The sequence below is a fragment of the Mus caroli genome, unplaced genomic scaffold (assembly GCF_978045245.1).
Source record: "Mus caroli unplaced genomic scaffold, Mus_caroli_1 scaffold_3, whole genome shotgun sequence".
NCBI classification, from domain to species: Eukaryota; Metazoa; Chordata; class Mammalia; order Rodentia; family Muridae; genus Mus; species Mus caroli.
The window spans coordinates 24,643,402-24,666,790 of record NW_028227258.1 but is presented as its reverse complement, the minus strand read 5'-3'; the positions used below and the strand labels follow the sequence as shown (position 1 = coordinate 24,666,790).

The 23,389-nt window shown below is 37.0% G+C and overlaps 1 protein-coding gene across 9 annotated transcripts in view; it reads left to right on the top strand.

The window, feature by feature from the left end:
- Ube2d3 (ubiquitin conjugating enzyme E2 D3) overlaps positions 1 to 15,979 on the top strand; it is a 29,462-nt gene extending 13,483 nt beyond the window's left edge. For 4 of the 9 annotated variants that reach the window (XM_085835501.1, XM_085835502.1, XM_085835500.1 and 1 more), the window contains exons 3-9: positions 3,969 to 4,032; positions 4,101 to 4,162; positions 7,791 to 7,868; positions 9,356 to 9,461; positions 12,268 to 12,361; positions 13,020 to 13,069; positions 14,494 to 15,979. In XM_085835501.1, the coding sequence (XP_085691627.1) occupies positions 3,969 to 4,032; positions 4,101 to 4,162; positions 7,791 to 7,868; positions 9,356 to 9,461; positions 12,268 to 12,361; positions 13,020 to 13,068 (453 nt within the window). In that variant the 3' untranslated portion in view covers position 13,069; positions 14,494 to 15,979. Of the gene's footprint in view, positions 1 to 3,968; positions 4,033 to 4,100; positions 4,163 to 5,365; positions 5,410 to 7,790; positions 7,869 to 9,355; positions 9,462 to 12,267; positions 12,362 to 13,019; positions 13,070 to 14,493 lie in introns of those variants that run through there. The other 5 variants (XM_029474946.2, XM_029474944.2, XM_085835505.1 and 2 more) reach the window with 4 other exon arrangements.
- The last annotated feature ends 7,410 nt before the right edge of the window (positions 15,980 to 23,389 follow it).

Below are 23,389 nucleotides of genomic sequence, written 5' to 3'. Positions count from 1 at the left end.
CAGATGCACCAGAAGAGGGCGTCAGAGCTCGTTCTCAGGACCTTCGGAAGAGCAGTCGGTGCTCTTAACCACCGAGCCATCTCTCCAGCCCCCTTTTTAAAAATTTTTGACAACCACTGTATTTTTTTTTAAGGTGTATGTGTTTATGTATGAACACCGCATGTTGTAGGTGCACACAGAGACCAGAAGAGGGTGTCAGGTGCTGGAATTCAACCTGAGTCCTCCATAGCAACCAGTCCTCTCTTTACTGCTGAGCCATCTCTCCAGCCTTTTTATACTTTTGATACAACAACAGTTTAAAAGTGCTTCTGGGGCTGGTGAGATGGCTCAGTGGGTAAGAGCACCCGACTGCTCAAGGTCCAGAGTTCAAATCCCAGCAACCACATGGTGGCTCACAACCATCCGTAACGAGATCTGGCGCCCTCTTCTGGAGTGTCTGAAGACAGCTACAGTGTACTTACATATAATAAATAAATAAATCTTTTAAAAAAAAAGTGCTTCTGAAATTCCTTCATTTCAAAGGATATTGTTGGTGACTAGAGATGACTCTGGTGTAGAGCACTTACACAAGGCCTAGAATCCATTCCCAGGCTCATATCAGATGCCTCACAACAGCCTATAACTGCCATTCCAGAGAATCTGTTGCCCTCTGGCTTCTGTAGAAGCCAAGGTCAATTCATTCAGATACACATACATGCACAGAAATAAAATGAGATATTTTTTTCCCATACTCTTGAATGGTCTAAGTTTTGTGTTTGGGTTGAGAATATAGCTCATGGTAAACTGCTAAAGAGCTTGCCTTGGGTATGTGAAGCAGTTGTGGGTTCTGTCTCCAGGGTTACAAGAGAAAAAGCAGCAGCCTTGTTTTCATTCCATCTAGTACAGTCTGGCATTATACTATTTGTATTTGCTGATATGTTTGACATATCAGCCATTCTTTCACATAAGCATAAAAATCTCAACAGTTAAAGAAGTAATAGAACTACTAGTATTATGAAAAAGAGATTAAAATTATTGTACCATCATGCCTTCCATAAGTGTTGACTGTTAAGCCTTATCACATTTCTAATTACATCACATTTCTTATTTCTTAGTCCATAGGCTATTGTCATAGCAAGCCTGATTGTTGCATACCATACAGCCAGCAGAAACAGCAAGTGTTATTTTCATTCACAGAGGTTGGAGAGTAAGTTTCACTAATAAGGCTCACATCTGAGCCTCTGTATCATTGAGCTTTGAGTCCTTTAAGGGGCGGGGTGCTTGTGTGGAAAGGATTAGGAAATGAGGCTTCTCAGTCTTAGAGTTAATCACACGTTAAAGAATTCTGAGCAGGTGTGGTGACCTCAGACTCAGAAATCCGCCTGCCTCTGCCTCCCAAGTGCTGGGATTAAAGGCGTGCGCCACCACTGCCCGGCTCCGATGGTCATTTTAGAAATTTGAAGTTACTGAAGCTTAAGTGTTGTTTTAGTGGTGCAGGACATAAGTGAGAGTTGAAGTTAGATGATTACTTTCTTCCATAAAGGGAGGGGGGGTGGGAGTGATAGCATACACCTTTAATTCCAGTACTTGGGAAGTAAGGCAGGGGAATGAGAAACTATATATGGTCTTGGGTTTAAAGTGTTTAACAGTAGAGCATGTATAGAGTATCCATCCTTGAAATCTAGGTGTTTTTTTATTCATGTACATCATATACAATAAGTCATACCTAAAATATACAAAATGAATATTAGTACTGAATTGAGTACTTAAGCTAAACAGAAAGTCTCTGGATTTCTAGAACACTGAGTAGAACGGCATACATGTATGTATTCTGTATAGTGTGTTCTGTAATCATAATAGCTTGGTTATGTAAGAAATTGTTAAGGATACATTTTCAGTATGAGGTATGCTTCAAGTTCATCATTTACATAGGAGGCTTTTAACCCATTCCTCCCCTAGTTGGCAGCTTCAGTCTTTGTGTGTGTAATTGTCTTCAGAAACAGGATGGTCTCAAGCCTAAAACTTACTCCTTAAATAATGCTTTGCCTCCTAAACCAATAGAATGGAGATTTGCTGTATTGTGAATTTCCAGGCAATGGGGAAAGGTGTCAGGGATTTAAAACATTAGATCAGATCAGCACTATAAGCATTTTCTTGAATTTGTTACTTTACAATGATGATCTTATTTGCTTTTAACGAGCTCTAAGATTCTGTGTGTTCTTTGATGAGATAGCTGTTTTTCTGGAATTTAAATTGGAAATTTCTTTTCCACTCACACAATATACATGCTTATTCAGTGGGTTTATTCAGAATATCCTGTACTTTGTAAAATTGTTCATTAAATTTATTGAGGAAAGATTAATATGTTCAGTTCAATGAATTGATGTGATACATTGATGATACCAGCCAAGGTGAATCCGTTTTTGTATTTTTTACAATCGGGAGTTAAGTAAAAGCTATACATATTATTGGGCTACTTGGAAGGAAAGAGGGCAACTAGCTAATATTGGAAGATTGAGCCCAAACCAGGTAGAATTGATTTGGACTGGAAATGTAGGTAGTTGGTAGATTGCTTGGCGTGGCGTATGTGAGGCAAGCTACACACTGCTTTCTAATTATGACTGCATTCAGCCATGTTTTGGTTTAATGACTATTTCCATACTTAGGTAGGATAAATATATTGGAGGCATGGTATTAAAAGGAGATGGCGCTTACTGATTTGGCCCATAGAGATAAATGTAAGTCTAAGATAAGCTACTTTGTATAAAAGTATTACATACTTGTTACATGCATTGTACGTCATCAAATGATTAGGTACATAAATGCGTATATTGGAAATGCATTTGTATGAAATTGTGAAAATTGTATCTTCTACCTAGAAAAGTTGTCTTCCAAATTTGAGTTTTAAGAATAGGTAAAAAACGAGGAACGAGGGGGCTGGAGACATGGCTCAGTGGTTAAGAGCACTGACTGCTCTTCCAGAGGTCCTGAGTTCAATCCCCAGCAACCACATGGTGGCTCACAACCATCTGTAATGGGATCTGATTCACTTTCTGGTGTGTCTGAAGACAGCTGCAGTGTACTCATTAATAAAAAATAAATAAATCTTTTTTTAAAAATGAGGAACGAGTTAGGCAATGTACCTTATTTAGGAAAATTGAATATAAAATATTAAGAGCATTTAGCTTTAAAGTGACATGGAAATGAAATTAGACTTTTGAGAAGAAGACAAGGGAACGTTTAAGATTGTCTGAAGCCGGGCGTGGTGGCGCACGCCTTTAATCCCAGCACTCGGGAGGCAGAGGCAGGCGGATTTCTGAGTTCGAGGCCAGCCTGGTCTACAAAGTGAGTGCCAGGACAGCCAGGGCTACACAGAGAAACCCTGTCTCGAAAAACCAAAAAAAAAAAAAAAAAAAAAAAAAAAAAAAAAAAAAAAAAAAGATTGTCTGAAAAGTTTATCCAAAGACTTGTTGATCTAGCCTTGCCTAATAAGTTTATAAACTTGAAAGCATCCTGTTGCTACTGTTTTGTTCAGAGATGACAATTTTGTATGGTAAAAATTTGTTTGTTTTTAAAGTTTAAGCTGGGCAGTGGTAGTGCATGTCTTTAATCCCAGCACTTGGGAAGCAGAGGTAGGTAGATTTCTGAGTTCGAGGCCAACCTGGTCTTCAGTGAGTTCCAGGACAGCCAGGGCTAAACAGAGAAACCCTGTCTTGAAAAACCAAAAAGAAAAGTTTAACTGTACAAATACAAATGCATGCCAAGGTGATTGTTTCAGCATATGTCTGAACAAATAAGGCTTAGCATCTTTCTATATTTCAAGAGCTGGATTTAAGATTACTTGTGGTTTCTTTCTCCCCCTGGCATATATTGTCCTCATTAGTGGTTTTTATGTCCCTTTAAATGAGATTTTAAAAGTTTGATATTTAACTGCATATCTTTTCATAAATTTTAAGTTACATAACCTACCGTTTTCTGTTTTGGTTTAGGAACTTAGTGATTTGGCCCGTGACCCTCCAGCACAATGTTCTGCAGGTCCAGTTGGAGATGACAGTAAGCAGCTTAGTCTCTTTATTTAAGGACTTCACTTCAGAAGGTTGTAGGTTTTTGGAATAATGAAGTTTTTGTTTTGTTCTCCCTCCTCATTCTAGTGTTTCATTGGCAAGCCACAATTATGGGACCTGTAAGTATTCTTTTTTTCTTTTGCTTTTCATTGAAAATCCAGCATTCTCTATCACAATTTTTATCCTTTGGCTTTAATATATAGTTACTGTATTTCTGATGACATATTAACACTGCTCTTTAAAGAAAATGAAATGTTCCTTAAATGTGTATCTCTGATTGTATCCTGGGGTAGGTACCATCTCTGCATCCACAAAATCCCTTGTTTTGCCTCAGTCTTTCTTTATGGCAGTGAAGAGCAGTTATTGAGCTTATCTAGAGGAAAGGATTCTACTGTGGGTTGTTCCTCAAAGCATCATAACTGCCAAATATGAATCTACAATAATCATGTTCTTTTGGTTAATTGTTGTTTTACAGATGTAGAGATTTATGCAAATTTTTAATTTATTTAGGGAGAACTTTATATCTTGAATATACCAAAATTCCTTTCTTTCTTCGGTTGATAAACTGTATGCTAGATAAATATTCAGGATTATGAATAACCATCTAAGAATTTCAGAGAATTAGACTGATCTAAAACATCTTGAGTAAGATTTTTTTTTTTTTTTTTTAACTTTAAAGGGCATTTTGGGATCTGTTAAGTCACTTGTATCTTACTAAGTTTTGGGGGTGGGGAAATAGTGTAAATGTACAGAGTAGGAAAATAGTCATTAGGTACATAATATTTCTGAAAGAAAATATTTTTGGAAGAGTTTGACCTAGTAAGTAGTTAGATGGGTTCAATCAACAAATACTTCCCAGTCTTAAATTGACTTTTTATAAAACTTTTTAGGTGTAGTTATTGGACATGAGCACAGAGATCAGGGGATCACTTGGAAAAGTCAGCTCTCTGCTTCCGTGTAGGTCACAGGGATTGAACTTGGTGTCAGATTTAGTGGCAATTTCCCCCCACCTTATTCATGGAGCCATTTCAGACACCCTGGATTGACCTTTTTTGAGACAACAGTCTTGGGTTTGTCTTAAATTCCTTCTTCAGCCTTCTGGTTACCCATATTTCAGGATTGAACATTCACATCTAGTTAGATTTCTTGATTTTTAAAAAAATGACTGGATTATTTGGGGTTTGTTTTGTTTTAGACAGTTAAAATGCTGTAATACAGGGTGTTCTCAAATTTTCAGCTCCCCTCCACCTCAGGACCCTGAAAGGTAGAATTAACAAGCATGAGTCACCTTATGTGTTTTAATAACCTTACTCATTTTCTAGCTCAGTGAAAGTGAGCAAGCACCTGCTGTGTGATGAGGATAAAGGTATGAATAAACCAATCTCTGTTAGCCTTCAGAGAGTTTAATATGGGAAGGCAGGTAATTGACATACCAGAGTGTGAGATACTCATGTAATAAAATGCATAGTAGGAGTAACTCATGATTCTGACAGCATTTCAAGAGTAATTGTGAAATGTTGAAATTAAAAAGACTGAAAATCATAGGAGCGGGCTGGTATTGGTTTATCTTTAACCACAAAGGCCACAGGTCTTTGTTTTTTTCAGTCTTTTGATTTAAAAGTGCCTTTTTGTTTTAGTCAGTGTTGAATATATTCACTTGTTTACTGAGACTATTTGACATTTTTTAATTTGATGCTGGGGAAACTTGCCCCTCCGACTAGATGCTTAGACTTAGGAATGAGACAACAGCTACTGTCTCCTTTTTAGTGGCTTATGTATCTGTCACATACTGTACTGTGCCCATTTCATTCATACTTTTTCACTGTAGTAATTAAACTAATAATAAAAAGAACTTGTGCTTTGTGTAAGCATGTCTTTGTGAAATTGCAGTTGTAAACTAAAACAGTGGGAAAGTGATAACATCACACAAGTTGCAGATTGTCCGCTACGTCTGGATAATAAATGTTTTCCTTTGGAGTACTTACTACCTTAGGTCAGATTGTGTGTGGAGATTCCTGGTTTTGTTCTTTAAATTTTACTTAAAATTTCAGAAAAGGGGAACTTGAATTTTATTAAATTATACTCAGATACCTCTGAATCAATTGAAAATTCACACATAAATGCTTGAAGTTACTATGGGTTATGCTGGTTTTTTATTTCTGAAGATAATTGGAACCACAAAGAATTGGTAAACAAGTGCTGGTTATCTGATTTAAATGTGGGAAAGAGGGTCACTGCATTATATTAACAGTAGTCCCGTTAATGCGTCATGTCATCAGAAATAAGTTCCCTGTCTCTCATGTGGTTAACTTTTCTTTAATTTGAAAGGTAGTTGGCAGGAAAAGATTTGGAAATAATAACTTCCACCTTAGTCTGTGGCGTTTCAGTATTGTCAGTATGGACAGGGGATAATCAACTATAAATGAAGGAATCTGAAATAAAACTGTTTATAAGAGTTATTGATCCAACTTCACATTTTTTATGTCATTTCATACATACTATCACAGTTAAAATACCAGCAATGGCCAAAAAGCAGCTAGTTCAAGAAATTTTTTTTTTTTAAAGATTTATTTTATTACATGTAAGTACACTGTAGCTGTCTTCAGACACACCAGAAGAGGGAGTCAGATCTTGTTCAGGATGGTTGTGAGCCACCATGTGGTTGCTGGGATTTGAACTAAGGACCTTTGGAAGAGCAGTCGGGTGCTCTTACCTGCTGAGCCATCTCACCAGCCCAAGTTCAAGAAATTTTAAGGGGTGTGTGTGTGTGTGTGTGTGTGTGTGTGTGTGTGTGTGTGTGTTAGTGTTAGTTTGGAGATGGAACTTCACTGTACCATCTTGCCAAGGCTGGCCTAGAAGTTAGAACCTTGTACCTCAAGCTGCCTTCAAACTCATAGTCACTCTTGCCTCAGCCTTCAAAGTCCTTAGATGGAAGGCATAAGAAGCCACTAAATCTGACATTCTTTGAGTCCTTTAGGACTGTGAATCAAATGAAAATAAAAGAATCATTTATGAGACCTCTATTTTTGTTTTAGGAAGAATGGGGTTGACATAGAAGCTTGAGATTTGAATGCATCTCATCAAGTAGACAAGTATATTTAGTAGGCTTGAAAATGTGCTCAGAAGTAAATAGGCACAGTACAGAAGAAAGCGGAAACTGTAAAATGTGAGGGGTCAGATTAAAAGTGGAGAATGGATCTATAGACACTGTAATGGGCTGTATCTTTTGATCCATTTTATTTCATAGAATGGAAATAGTGTATATTTCTCATTTTTGTTTTTATTAAAACTCATAAAAAGTAGTTTCAAATCTTTATATTAGCATGGTTGAATATTTATGTGCACATTGTAATGAACAAAGAAAAGGACACTAGTAATTTGAAATTTTGTTTCTAGCCGTTGACTTTCAAGAGTATGATACATTGTGTTAAGTTTAGAAGAAAAGTTTTCTTGGTTTTATGAAAAAATTTCAAGGTGCCAATTGAAAAGTAAACTCAGATGTTTTGCCTCTTGAAGGTGCTTTAGTTCTTTGAAATGGGTATTCATTTCTGTGGGTGTGTGCATGTTAGGACATGTGACTAGAAGTCATAGGACAGCACTGGGGTCAGTTCTCTCTGCCACCTTTTACATAGGTTTTAAGACTGAACTCAGGTTACCAGGCTTGTGTGGAAATGGCATTTATCATTTTAGCCATCTTTTTTTTTAAGGAATTATCTTGACATATTAAGCCTATGTTTCTCTTTACAGAATGACAGCCCATATCAAGGTGGTGTATTCTTTTTGACAATTCATTTTCCTACAGACTACCCCTTCAAACCACCTAAGGCAAGTATTTGTCCTTCCAAAATCTGTTTATGGATTGTTTTAGAAGAATAAAATGTTCGTGCAAATTTAGGTTTCTGTATAATTGAGGCTTAAGAGCCCTGTATGTATGGTGAATAAAAATAAGTATTACATAGAGAAATGAGCTGCATTTATGTAGATAACTCCTGTTCAAGACTATCTGGAAAAAAAAAAAAAGACTATCTGGAACTTTTTCATATAAGAACTTTCATCTTCCAAGAGCTAAGTTTAGCAGTGTCTTAGTCAGGATTTCTATTCCTGCACAAACATCATGACCAAGAAACAAGTTGGGGAGGAAAGGGTTTATTTGGCTTACACTTCCATGCTGCTGTTCATCACCAAAGGAAGTCAGGACTGGAACTCAAACAGGTCAGGGAGCAGGAGCTGATGCAGAGGCCATGGAGGGATGTTCTTTACTGGCATATCTCCCCTGGCTTGCTCAGCCTACTCTCTTATAGAACCCAAGACTACCAGCCCAGGGATGGTCCCACCCACAAGGGGCCTTTCCCCCTTGATCACTAATTGAGAAAATGCCTTACAGTTGGATCTCATGGAGGCATTTCCTCAACTGAAGCTCCCTTCTCTGTGATAACTCCAGCTGTGTCAAGTTGACACAAAAATAGCCAGTACAAGCAGTATACCACATACTTTACTGATGCCTAGCTTCTAAGAATTAGACAAAGATTTTAACTCTGTAATGTAGAAAAGATTTGCCTTTTTGAAGTTGCAAAGCTCAAGTATTTCTATGCTTATGCTAAGTGTTGGAGTCTAGTAAGTAGTTCCAGTTGCTTTTAATGCACTTAGGTGACTATAGTGTTAAAGGCTAAGTTGCTGGATCCATAACAACACCTTGAATCCTGGTATTCTGTAGACTCAAGCAGAGTAATGAGTTCAGAGCGTATAGTCCTTGATTTTTTTTTTTCTCTCAGAACTATTAGTTCAAATTCATGGTATGTGAATGACTAGAAAATAATGTGTATTAAATTATGGTGTTTTTCTAACCCTCTTTAGTCATGTTAAAAGTACAGTGTAGTAAAAAAGTAAAGTTCCTTTGGGTATAAAGCTTATACTCAATTTGTTGTGTCAGCAGTGGGAATAGAATTTGAATATATACCTGTATCCTAAATTGAGCATCCTAAGTTCCCTTTCACAGATTGCCTGCCTTTTGATAGTTAAGCTATACTATAGAGTTAACCTTCAGAGCTAATTACTTTTTCCCTGCTGAGGCTGATGTTAACTTTTTAAAACTAGCTTTTATTACCTAAAACTGATTTTGTTGAAGTTTTCCATATATAAGTATTTCCTTATATGTGTGCTTTGATCATTTTCGTGTCTCCTTATATTCTCTTGTTACTATGAGCACTGGTGAGATTTAGTAGTTTAAGCCTTGCTTTTTAAAGTATAGAGTACTTATTTTCATTTGCAAAAGCCATCTAAAGGTTGTGTCATGTGATTTTTTTTTTTTTTAGGTTGCATTTACAACAAGAATTTATCATCCAAATATTAACAGTAATGGCAGCATTTGTCTTGATATTCTAAGATCACAGTGGTCTCCTGCTTTAACTATTTCTAAAGGTAAAATGATAATTTCAATATAATAGTTTTCAGCTACTGAGACTTTTTTTATTATGCCAACATTTTAATTAAAAGTTGCTTGCAAGATTGGGGATGTATCTCAGTATAACATGCTTGCCTAGCATGCACAAAGCTCACTGTTTAATCTTCTCCCACTCACCCCCCCACCCCCACCCCCAGTGTTCTATAAATCAGGTATGGCACATGCCTAAACAATGGCCCTTTTGGGAATAGGGGTGGGAGGATCTGAAGTCAAGATCGTCCTTGGTTAATGTGAGTGAATCTGAGGCTAGACTGAGATCTTTCAAAAAGAAAAAAAAGTTAGTGGGTTTGGCTGTTTGGGGTTGTCACTTCATCAGTGAAAGTAAATCTTAGGGGGATTTTTGTCTAAAGTTAAAAATATGTTGGTAGGGCATTTTCCTAGTAAGTTTTTTTCACATGATGGCAGTTTATTTTTAGTGTAATATATCAGAAGCCAGAGGTATCTTCCTCTTCTGTACTTTTATTTCATTTGGCTAGGTTCTGTCATTAAACCTGAAGTTCATAGTAACTCTCAGTGTCTGCCTGTCTTTACCACCAATGCTAGGGTTCAAGCACACATAGCTAGCTTTTCATGAACAGTGGGGATTTGAACTCAGGTCTTTTGTTTTAGCCTAAGCTCTTACCTACTGAACTATTGCCTCAGCCCCCAAATTAATTTTAATAAACTTATTTTGGTGGTAAACTGTTTGTGGGTGGTAATGTGCACGTGAATGCAGATGTTTTGGAGTCCAGAAGAGAATGCTAGATCACCAGGAGCTGTAGTTAAAGGACAGTTGTGAGGGGGCATCAAAGTGGGAGTTGGGAAACCAAAACTGTCCTCTATACAAATAGTATGTGCCTATAACTGTTGGGCCGTCTTGTTAGTGAGAATAGGAAAATATAGCCAGGCATGGTTTACAGCATTAGAGCTTTCTACTCTAATAAGCATCTGTGTAGATTTTCTGTATCTGATTTTGAGCCTGTCTTTAGTTGGGTATTGCTTGACTATAATAGTCACTCTGTGTCTAATAAAATGTGGAATACTTGGGGAATTGGGGAAAAAGACTGACCTTGTACTTAGCCTCCTAACACATTCTAGAGCTCCAGGTGCCCCAGACGGAAAGTTCCTCCTTGTCTTCTTTTGCATTCTGAATGACAAGTGGTTTTTTGACATTCCACTCTGCAAATTCAATTGTACACAAAACATTTTAAGGATGAGATTGCCTTTTAGTAATTTATAGGCTTGGGTAATTATGTAATGTTATATTAGTCATGTTTTTAATGCTAGTAATTATAATCTTAGGGGTATTTGTGTTAACTATTTTCAGGCTCAATCCTGAAGTGTAACATTTTTAAAACTTGGAATAGTTGTTAGCTTTTTATCAAAATGTTTTATGAGTTTGGTAAATACAGAGTGAAACAAGTATGTTCTGTTTACAGGCAGCACACCACATCACACAGGCATTTCTCCATATGCGTGTTAAAATGTTTTTGAATCTTTACATGGATTTGGCTGCATTTTCCAATTACTCTTTTAAGAGCTTACAGTCTTGGGACTAATTTTTTTAACCACTTTGGATTTTTTTTAAATTCTCTTTTTATATGTTTCATCATCTAAATGCCAGGTTTCTATTTTCCCATTCCCTGCTGGAATGTACTTTTGGTTTTTCTAGACAGGGTTTCTCTGTATAGCCCTGGCTGTCCTGGAACTCAGTCTGTAGACCAGGCTGGCCTCAAACTCAGAAATCCCTCTCCTCTGCCTCCCAAGTGCTGGGATCAAAGGTGTGTACTACCACTGCCTGGCATGATATACTCTTAATTCTGAATTGTATTTTTTACAAATGCAGACTGAATTGATGGGGATTTTGTTTTGTTCTTAAAATTAACTTGACTTTTTGACAGATTTATAAGCTTGCAAGTCAGATTTAGAAACACTGACCTGGGGCTGGTGAGATGGCTCAGTGGGTAAGAGCACCCGACTGCTCTTCCAAAGGTCCAGAGTTCAACTCCCAGCAACCACGTGGTGGCTCACAACCATCCGTAACGGGATCTGGCACCCTCTTCTGGAGTGTCTGAAGACAGCTACAGTGTACTTACATATAATAAATCTTAAAAAAAGAAAGAAAGAAAGAAACACTGACCTGACACTGTTATTATATTCTCCAATTTTACTTAGTCCCTCATTTGATTTTGACATTGTGTTTGCAGCTTTGATAGTTACTTTGACTTTATGCTGTTTAACACTGTCATTTGCACCAGTCTCTAGGGACAGTGGTTTTCATTTCTGATTCAAGGACATAAAGCAGCTCTTGTATTTTTTGTGAGAAACCTTTCCTAAGGTAGAGCAAAGAATGAGCCTCTGGGGTTTTTTGTTCTTTTTTATTCCCCCCCCCTTACTTGGTTTTGGTATTTTTTCCAAGGTTTGACTCTATTATACTACTAAGAGTTTTGTTCTCCTGAAAGTACCAAGAAAATCCTTAAAATCTGATGCCTCTCCTCCTCCTCCTCCTCCCCCTCCCCCCCCCGTTTTTTTTTTTTAAGAACCAAACTAGTAGGATGTCATGTGACAACCACCTTTAAGTCTTACCTTTGACCTAATCATTACTGACTTTGGTGCCATCAGAGCTCTCATTTCTAATACTGTTTATTTACAGAAACTTATTTTCTGTAGAACTCTATGGAGATATTATAGAGTAATAAAATTATGATGAGGTCTAGAGTACATTTTTAAGTTTTATCATTTGATTGTCCAAACACCTGAAATTGATTTTTTTTTTCCTTGTAGTTCTTTTATCCATTTGTTCACTGCTATGTGATCCAAACCCAGATGACCCCCTAGTGCCAGAGATTGCACGGATCTATAAAACAGACAGAGATAAGTAAGTATGCAATTGTTTAATGAATGACTATAAACAGTTTTATTTAGTGAGTTGAGCTTATTTCTGCTGAAATTTGTGACAGTACCTTTTTATGTTTGTTTCTGATAAGCTAGTTACTAAAACACAATTAAAAGCAGTAAGGACCAGCATAATGGCTGAGGCTGCAGCATTAGAAGTTTGAAGCTAGTCTAGGATGCCTAGTGAGACCCTGCCAAATAAATATATGCTCATAGCATACATGACAGTGAGTAGCTCCCTTGAGATGTTTGTTTTCTAATGAGTTAAACCCTTGCTTAATTATTCAGTTTGGGGAAATAAACCTGAGTTTGTTTTCCAAACATAAAGAAAAAAGACTAGTGTAAAATTTTTGGTCTAGAACTGGAGAGATGATTCAGCGGTTAAGAGCACTGGCTGCTCTTCCAGAGGTCCTTCATTCAATTCCCAGCAACCACATGCTGACTTACAACCATCTGTAATGGGATCTGATGCCTTCTAGTGAGTCCGAAGACAGCTACAGTGCACTCATATATATATATATATAAAATAAACCTTTAAATTTTGGTCTAAATTTATCAACTATTTGATTTATCTTTGTGTTCAGCTTAACCATTTAACTTTCATATGTTATAATTAATGCTAAGTGTGCTTATTCAATTAGGTACAATAGGTTAGCAAGAGAGTGGACAGAGAAATACGCTATGTTGTAGGGTAAGAGGATCTGTACTCTATGGTGCGCTTATTTATGGTACTGCCAGCAGTTGAGTGCTGCATGCTTTAAAGCACTGTATTAACTAACCAAAGGTAACAGATATGGCAGTTTTCTGAAAATTACTTAACTGCTTGATCTCTGTTTTTTGAAAGTTATACTCTGTCTTCACTACTGCTTGGGATTCTTGCATGGCAAAGCAGTTATATAGCTCTAGTAAGAAGAAGAAGTATAAGAGTATCTTTATCCTTCATTAAATTACCATGATGTTGAAATTTAAACATTTTGTGTCAATACTATATGGAATGTGGTGGTTTTACTTGGGATTTTTATCAGGAAGATAGTAATAGTAATATAAAGGGAAACACTTAAACCTCACAAACTAAATAAATGTTCATTACTGACTGACAAGCATGCATTAATGTTAGCTATATTTTGTGGCTCTTTTTATGCTAAACCAAAACAAGTTTGTTTTAAAATGCTGGCTGTTTGAAGAGGGTTTTCTAAATGCCGTAATTCTGAATTGGTAGAGAGTTTTTTATATGTTGAGCTGTTTGAAATAGTTGAAGTCCATTACTTGGTTTGAGATGAAACTTAGTGGTATTATTTCTTCCAAAGGTTTTCCCCTGTCCTTTATTATGTACTCATTTCTTAAGGTATTGTCACTTTTTTGGTTGGGGTAAAGTAACCTGTATGATAGTGCACTATAATGAAGTGGGGGAATGGAATGGTGTCTGTCAGTACTGGGTCTTCCTCAGTAATCACCTGGGTCACGGATGAGTTATCTATTGATCTTTTTTAACAAAAATGTTGTTGTGCTCCTAGAGACTATTTTCAGCAGGTCTCAGTGAGGATTAGTAGCAATCACTGCTACTAAACTTTCATTTAAAAACTAATGCCTTTTTTTATCATCCTTTCTAATGTATTCTTCTGCCTAGGTTTCAAAGGCATTTTTTTCTCAATACCCAACAAACTTCTCAATCTCTAGGTTTCAGATTCAATTTTTCAGTTGCATAGTTCTAGCCATCATTGGCCAGAGTTTCTATTCTATGCATATACATACTATTCTGACAATCATTAACTGTACAGTAGGGTTTTTTTTATGTAAAAATGTGTCAGAATGATATGACCAACTTGAAAGCTTGATAGAATACTACCTTAGTGATGACGGAGAGGTCTTTGTTAAGCCTCCCAATCTGGGCACCACTTGTGTTTATTAAGATAACACGTCCATGGCTCTCATTGCCCCTATTGCTTTGAATGCCAATGTTGCTATTTCTGTCTCTTGTTGACTTTTATTCTAACCATAGACATTACAGGTGATGTAAGATGAATCCACAGGTAAAATAGAAATATTTTCCTTGCCTTTATGATATTAATAATTCTTTAATTTTATTTTTTAAATTGCTTATTTGTTTATTTGCAGGTACAACAGAATATCTCGGGAATGGACTCAGAAGTATGCCATGTGATGCTACCTTAAAGTCAGAATAACCTGCATTATAGCTGGAATAAACTTTAAATTACTGTTCCTTTTTTGATTTTCTTATCCGGCTGCTCCCCTATCAGACCTCATCTTTTTTAATTTTATTTTTTGTTTACCTCCCTCCATTCATTCACATGCTCATCTGAGAAGACTTAAGTTCTTCCAGCTTTGGACAATAACTGCTTTTAGAAACTGTAAAGTAGTTACACGAGAACAGTTGCCCAAGATTCAGAAATTTTTTTAAAAACTGGAGCATGTGTATTATGTGGCCAATGTCTTCACTCTAACTTGGTTATGAGACTAAACCAATCCTCACTGCTCTAACATGCTGAAGAAGCCATCTGAGGGGGAGGGAGATGGATGCTCAGCTGTCACATCAAAGGAAGCAGCATTATTCTAGCAGCATCCGTTCTTGTTTAAACCTTCCACTGTTAGAGGGTTGAGGTTACATGATATACTTTATGCTCATAACTGATGTGGCTGGAGAATTGGTATTGAATTATAGCATCAGCAGAACAGAAAATGTGATGTATTTTATGCATGTCAATAAAGGAATGACCTGTTCTTGTTCTACAGAGAATGGAAATTGGAAGTCAAACACCCTTTGTATTCCAAAATAGGGTCTCAAAACATTTTGTAATTTTCATTTAAATTGTTAGGAGGCTTGGAGCTATTAGTTAATCTATCTTCCAATACTGTTTAATATAGCACTGAATAAATGATGCGAGTTGTCAATGGATGAGTGATCAACTAATAGCTCTCCTAGTAATTGATTTATTTTTCTTCAATAAAGTTGCATAAACCAATGAGTTAGCTGCCTGGATTAATCAGTATGGGAAACAATCCTTTGTAAATGCAAAGCTGTTTTTGTATATACTGTTGGGATTTGCTTCATTGTTTGACATCAAATGATGATGTAAAGTTCAAAAGAGTGAATATATTGCCATGTTCAGTTAAAATGCACAGTCTGTTACAGGTTGACACATTGCTTGACCTGATTTATGCAGAATTAATAAGCTATTCAAATAGTGTAGCTTTAATACGCTGCACATAATTCTGGCAGCCCTAGAGTTCATAAATGGACTTGGGACTCAGCAGTTTTGAAACGTGTATATGGAGTTTAAGAAATTTATTTTCCAGGTGCATCCCCTTCTAACTAAAATTTTCTTCATCTTGTACACTTAACAGCTGAAAAAGATATATATATATATAAAACTTGGGAGTAATAATGGGTCAAAATTTACAAAATAAAGTACTGTTTTGGTGTGGGAGTTGTCATGAGGCTGTGTTGAAGTGACTTAACTGTGGGATATTGACTATCCATTGAGATGGATTTGTTCAGCCATTTACATTAATGAGCATTTAAATGCAACAGATCATTTCGGGTGACTTAACATGAATGAATAAAAAAGTCAATGCTATTGGATTGATTGTTTGACAAGTGCTATCTGTGCCACTAAATCTTATGTAGTAATAAGGGCATTACCATTTTTCACCCAAGTTCTGAACCTGTAGTTTGACACCTTTTTCTAGCTTTGATTTATCCATTGCTTTCTTAGTCTTGTATTTGATTTCTAGCACATGTGATGTTCACTTCCATATTTTGCACTGCTTATATTTACGTGCAATCTTATTCCTTGTCCGCACACAGATGTGGAAAGCTAGAAATAAATGTAAAAGCTTAATTTTTTATAAACATTTAAATATGTAATTTGGACATGATTTGTTACTTAAGGTTCTTTAAACTGGAAGTGAAGTGCATGCCTTCTGAAGATGTTCTGGCTTTATTCTGTAATGAGTATTTACATTGGAAAATACCAATTTCGCTATACAATTTTTTTTCCACACACCCATTTTACCTTTTGCTTAAATTGTGGGTTCTTCAGGGTTAATGTCACGCTAATTAATAAAACTTTTGGGTTCAAACCAAGTGTTCCCACAAGGGTAAGAACAGTATTCTTTGACTCTTAAAAAGTCCTTTCTGAGACCTGTACTCAAAACGGCTCAATTAGGCCTGTGTCTTGAAAGCCAGATATGACAAACATTTTTACAAAGCAGTGGATCTCTAATTGGCTTTCAAATTCCTCCCATCTACCACCTTTGGTATTTACAGAGATGACGTCCTTAAACCATTGTCAGAATTAATGGGTATGTCCAGTTCTCTTTATCTTTGACTTGATGCTTTATACAACATTTCATATGTCGCTTCTAAGGGAATAAGCCATAGAGGCTTCTCCAGGTTTAAGAGAACAGAGTACCTGGAAAACCAACATTCTGAATGTATAGACACTGGACTGGACTTGAGGTCACCTATGATGAGGTTTTTAAAAGAATCTAAGAATTTGCTCTCTACCCTTCCCAGTAGTGTGTGGCATCACTAGTGCTGGGTATAGGACTAAAGTGAGTATTAGGTTGAATATTGTTGTAGAGTATTTGTGTGTCCTATACCTCTTAATGCATAAATTCCTAAACTTAAATGTCTTTAGAGTCCAGTTGGCCTGTCAATGGTGAATTTCCTTTTGACTTTTTCTTGGGCAGGTTTGCAATGTGATAATCAGATTTTTTTTTTAACTGATTATAGATTGTTTCCTTGTGTGGGTGTACTCACATTTAAAAGTATGAACCACGGTTAACTAGTGGTCTCAGGGGTAGTGAAACACTCACTTTTTATTTACTGGGTTAGTTGAAGTATTCTTAAGACACTGATCATGCTGTGTTCGTGATTTGGGGGGTGGGTGATACTAAAATTAGTCCTGTTTTGTGTTCACATAACAAAACTGTTCAATGACTGTTGGTTACACTTTTAAGTGAATTTGTCTTCTATTTTCTGAGGAACCCAATGCAAGTCACTAAATGTTGTCTCAATAGTGACATCTGCATAAGACTTGTAATAGCTAAAGTTAATTGAGCTTAAAGGAATTGTTACCATTAAAGTCTGTGTTTAAACACACTTTGGTCTTACTCAGTAATTCCAGCTACCATGAAGTCTGCACTTGAATTTAATACCGTATGTGAATATAGCATTGAAGCAGGTGTCATAAACTGGTGTAAGGAGAATTAAGTATGGTGGTTTTCATAGTTACTCAGAGCCATGGTCATTTTTGATCATTTAGAACACAAGCCAGTAAGTCCTACCCCAACTGTCTGAAAAACTGAAATGTGGAGCCTAGTAGCTTGTAAAGACCAACAAGTGATTGAAAAGTTTGTGGCTGGCTATATAGACTTGGAACATTAGAGGTCTAATTATTAGACCAGTTACCTAATTTCTCACAGTGTAAGTTGAGGTTTGAGTTAATTGTAAAGCAGATAGTAAAATAGTTTGCCCAGTATAGTGAGAAAAATCAGTGGTAAACGTTTGGAAATGGCTTTTGGCAGCAGCAAATGTTCTAGAGTGCAGTGTTTCTTATGTTTCTTGCTACTTGGACTTTAGCTTTGTTTTTAAGGGCATTCTTTGATTCTCAGACACCGTTTCTGCCAGTTTTTCATTCAATTTTTTTGTTCTAATTTATAATTTACCACAATCAGATTGGGCTGTGTCACATAAAAACAAGTACTTTCTATGCCCTTGCTGCTTTGGTCAAACAAAGGTCTGTTCTACCACTTGGGTTCCTGTTGTCATATACCTGGCTGTCTAAATTCTCTGGAGTCAAAACTGCCTCTTAGGCCTCATTGCACTGATCCAAAAACAGCCGTCTTGACTTCCTTTCTAATCAATGATTATTCTAAGTTCTGCCATAAACCATTCTAACAATGTGATATAAAGTGCTATTTAAAATTTTGAATAGTGTAGACAGATGGTAGTTTTATACCACATGCTATGTGGCTTTTTTCCCATAAGGTCTATCTCTAATGTCAGAGTGACATTTCTTGAGCATTTTACCAACTACGGAATGCATTGGGGTTACTGCCCTGTGTGTAATGCATGCTTAATGTTGGTTAGGGTCCATCCTGGAATGTAAACTCCGTGAGGGCAGGTCTTGTCTTACCCTTGCATTGAATGGATATTTTTAGGTAGTTTTATACACAGGTGACAGCTTATGGTTACAGTCTTTTAATTTCTACACTACAGTGTAGAAGATAACCTCTAACCTTTACTGTCTACAATAGGGCTTACTCTCATGCCCAGTTTTTGACTCTGAGTATGTATGTGTACAAACCAAACATAACTTCATTTTAAATGTTCTTTTGCATGAGTCTGGCTTGGGTATTGTTACAAGGTGTAAAGCATCTTCAGTGTTTTCTTAGTGTTAGTTTTTAACTTCAGATTATTGGCAGTGAGATGCTATCCATAAATACAAGATAAACAATGGCATAAGTATTTAGGTTCATTTCACAACTTTTTAGAAAGTTTGACCTAATCTCAAGCCGAATTTCCTCAACAATTTTTAAACCACTTGGCAAGTGACGCCAGTTTTTAGGGAAATCACACAACACAGACTGAGCTGATGATGAAATTCCCGGGTTTTCGTGGTGCTGTTTGAGAAAAGTGGTCTAGGGTAACTTGCAAGAGTAGAAAACCGAACAGTAGACCAACGTTTATAAAGCAAGTACTTGCTGGTTGTGTGGCCTGCTATGTGCAGTGCATGTTGCACAGAACCACTGTGAAGTACAGAGTGACTCACTCAGGAGAGCACTCTGCCAAAAACACCCAGATTTCTTGCAGGCTTGGCTCTGGATCGCGTGCTTTTGGTTGCTGTGTTTTTGTAAATGTTTACGATTGATCTTGTTTGTAGCCCTCATACTTACTTGGGGGATTCTGACTCAGTTTGAGTCTCAGCTCTAAAGTACTGTAAATGAAATCACAGCATAGACTACTTTTTATTAGTAGTACAAATAATTAAAAGCTTGACAATTTTGTAAAACATTTTGAGAATGTCATCTGAAAGAAATGACTCTGTTGTGCACACTTGTATATCTTAGCAGTTGGGAGGCAGAGGTGGGACCGTCACAAATTGGAAGCCAGCTTTGTTTACATAGCAAGATCCCTAGGGGCTCTAGGAGCATTCTGGAGCCCAAACAAAATTTAAAACAAAGATCAAGCAGGAAACATACCCAGGTAAGTTTCCTTGAGCTCTTTCAAGTCCCAGGTAAGCGTTAGTTTTCATGGCTTGACACTGTACTGCTGTCACATTGTCTATGAATGCATCCCTGATAAAATTAGAAGCTCAATTTTGCTGTTGTGCTCAAAACTCGCTTAGAGAAAACGAATTTGAAGTAAGGTTTAGGTGAATGTAGTCAAAATAGGTGGTACCAGAAAACCCAGAGTATTAAAAGTGGTTTCAAATCAGCTGAAGAGTACCTTTAAAGTATCTTTGGTGGCCAACAAACTAGATGAAAGAGTAGCCTCCTAGTGAAAAAGTGCAACTTTGCAAGTACTAAAGATAATACCGCAGGCTGGAGAGATGACTAGCCCTTAAACCCAAGCAACCATGATGATCGATCGCTCTCAACCACCAACTTTGAGGACTTCAGGCTTCAGTGACTACTTGTCCAATTATCCACATAAAAAATTTTAATATTTGAAATGGGAAGATGTTAAACTTTCTAAGTGACATGGAAACTTTGAAGAGAATTCACATACCACCTAGTTAATGTTATAGGATAAAAGAGGTGTAACAAGCCGGGCGTGGTGGCGTATGCCTTTAATCCCAGCACTCGGGAGGCAGAGGCAGGTGGATTTCTGAGTTCGAGGCCAGCCTGGTCTACAAAGTGAGTGCCAGGACAGCCAGAGCTACACAGAGAAACCCTGTCTTGAAAAACCAAAAAAAAAAAAAAAAAAAAAAAAAAAAAAGGTGTAACAAGTGAAATGTTAGGAATTACAATGACTTCAAAAATATTTGAGAATAAGTTATCAAAGGTGTGCAAAAGTTGCACACTGAAAATGAAAATTTATGCTTTAAAGGTGGAAAGCTTATGTTTGTGTATTAGATTTATAGTGTTGAGGTAATATGCTTAAAGCAATTTAGACTCAGTACTATTTCTGTCAAAGGCAAGAACAAAGGCAAAAGATTCAAACTTCAGTTTTCTAGACTCTCCAGAAGCTACTACGCTAACCAAAATGGTTTATTGGAGGGAAAAAGCATGGGTCTTGAAATAGAAATGAGGAACCATGCATTTCTGGTCAATTCACATTATATAGCAAAACTGTTCACGTTTGGATATTAGACCCAAAAACAAAGGATTTGTTAAAAAAAAAAAGAAAAGAAAAGAAAAGAAAGAAAAGTACAGATAGCCAGCAATCATGAAAAGATTGAACATCATTATCAGTGAAGTGGCAATAAAATCACAATGAGGATTACTTTATACTGATTAGGATAATTGTGGGGTTGGAAAGCCTTCTCACCAGTTAGGAACTCGACTGCTCTTGGAGGGGAAGCAAGTTTGACTCCCTGCACCACACAACAGGCTATATATATATATAACTAGTCCCAAGAGATCTGATGCCTTCTGGAATCAAACCCTAATTCCATGTGGCACACAAACAGGCAGAAAAACATTCACACACAATTTTCTTTTTTCAAGACAAGGTGTATTTCTGTAGTAGACCTGGCTGTCCTGGAACTCACTCTGTAGACCAGGTTGGACTTGAACTCAGAAATCTGCCTGCCTCTGCCTCCCAAGTGTTAGGATTAAGGCATGCGCCACTTTTTTAAAGTAGAGAATAGTGCTGCAGATTTGGAGACAAAAACTTGGGCTTTTCTTATAGGAACTTAAAGAGGTTCGATGCCTGTGAAAGGAGTTTGGTGATTTCTCAAAAACAGGCCCAGGATACAGCTTAAGTTGCACAGCTCTTGCCTCATATTAGGAATCTCTAGATACGTATACAAGGGTAATGAAACAAGCATTTAAGCCCGTAGGATGAATGCTCATATGTGCATTTGTCATAACTTGACAGACAGAAACATGAGCAAATTTGAGTTTTATATTTTTAATAATTTCTTAGTTATACATACTAGAAAGTGTGTAAAATTTAAAATCATTAAGAAAACTAAACATAAAGACCCCATATTATCTGAACAATCAGAATAGTTAAATCTACAAAAATAGCATGCTGATGTGTGCTCAGCACCAAGAAAGAATGGGAAGTGATTGCCTACTGAGAACAGGAGTCTCCTTTGTGCATAATGAAAATGTCCTAAGTAATGGCTATGGAACATTTTAAATACACTAAAATATAACCTGTAAGTGGTTAAGTGTAATGTATCAGCGCAAAGGATAGATAAACCATATTATTTTAGTTTCCAGGTTCTGTTATGAATTCTTTACATATGACATCTGAAAACTTCATTTTAAAAATATTTTATGTGTATGAATATTTGCATATCAGGTATATGTACCACACATGTTCCTGATGCCAGGTCAGAAAAGAGCATCAGCTTTCCCTTGGAACTGGAAATAGGATGACGGTGAGCCCACCACATGGGTACTTAGAGCTGAGCCCAGGTCTCCAGTGAGAGCAACAAATGCTCTTAACCACTGAGCCATCTCTCCAGCCCTGCAAGTCAACTTTGAAATCTAGTCACTTGTATGATTACTATAATATGATTATATCACTGACCCTATATTTTGAAAGTAAACGCTTGAGAAAACAGAGGCTAATACTCATTGAATGGCAGAGATTAAGATTTAAGCAGAGATAGTCATCTTCTATAATCTTACCACCTAACCATAATGGTATGTAGGAAGAACTTAAACTATAACCAGAGGGCTAGGGAGATAGATCAGTCAAGTGTTTGCCATCTGAGTTCAATTCCCAGCACACATGTAAGGGGGTGGAACATGCTTGTAATCTCAGTGCTAGGGAACTGGAGACTGTTGCTAACCATAAGTCAGCAAGTCCCAAGGTCCCTTCCTCAATAAAGTAGTGGCTCCTGAGAGTGAACACCACCTAAGGCTGTCCTTTGGCCTGCTGACACACATGCATGTGTATTTGCATACAAGTGCCTCTACACACATGCACAGTCATTGACATTCTCAAGACAAATATAGAAATAATGAGCAAAATGCAAGTATAATGCTAATAAAAACTACAAACTAAAAACTACAGGTTAAAAAGTTGAATAATTAGTCTTAGAAAATAAGTTTAATGGCCTGTTAAGCATAATTCACTAAGGCATGAGAACTTCAATATATAAGGAAGGAAGTCTGAGTACAGTACAAGAAATGAAGAAAAGCTTTAAGAAAAGTGGAGATATAAATAATGGTTCTTCTACCTTTTTGTTATGAGACAGGATCTCACTATGTGGCCTTGGCTATCCTGAAACTATGTAGATCAGGCTAACCCTTGAACTCAGAGAGTGCTGGCTTGAGTTCAGTTTCCTGCCTGCAGCCTACAAGAATATCTTCCAATATATTTATTTACATATTCCAATATAATTAGGAGTACCAAATTCCTTTAAGAGCCTATTGTTAAAGTTGGTGTGTGGTTAGACTTCCTCAATAAAGAATATTGGAGGGCTGGAGAGATGGCTCAGCGTTTAAGAGCACAGACTGCTCTTCCAGATGTTCTGAGTTCAATTCCCAACAGCCACATGGTGACTCACAACCATCTGTAATGGGATCTGACGCCCTCTTTTGATGAGTCTGAAGAGAGCTACAGCGTACTCACATACTATATATATATATATATATATATGGAAGAGACTTCAGGAACAGGATTCTCTAGAAATTTCTAGTGTGGGGCTGAGAGTTGGCTGGGGGAAGTCTGAAGCCAGCATATGTCTATGTAGGAACCCTTGCAGCCCTGGCTGTAGATACCCTTTCTGTACCGCTTTGACAAGTTTTTGCATGGCCTACACAGAGCTACTTGTTGCCTGGGTACCCAAAGTCCTAAAGC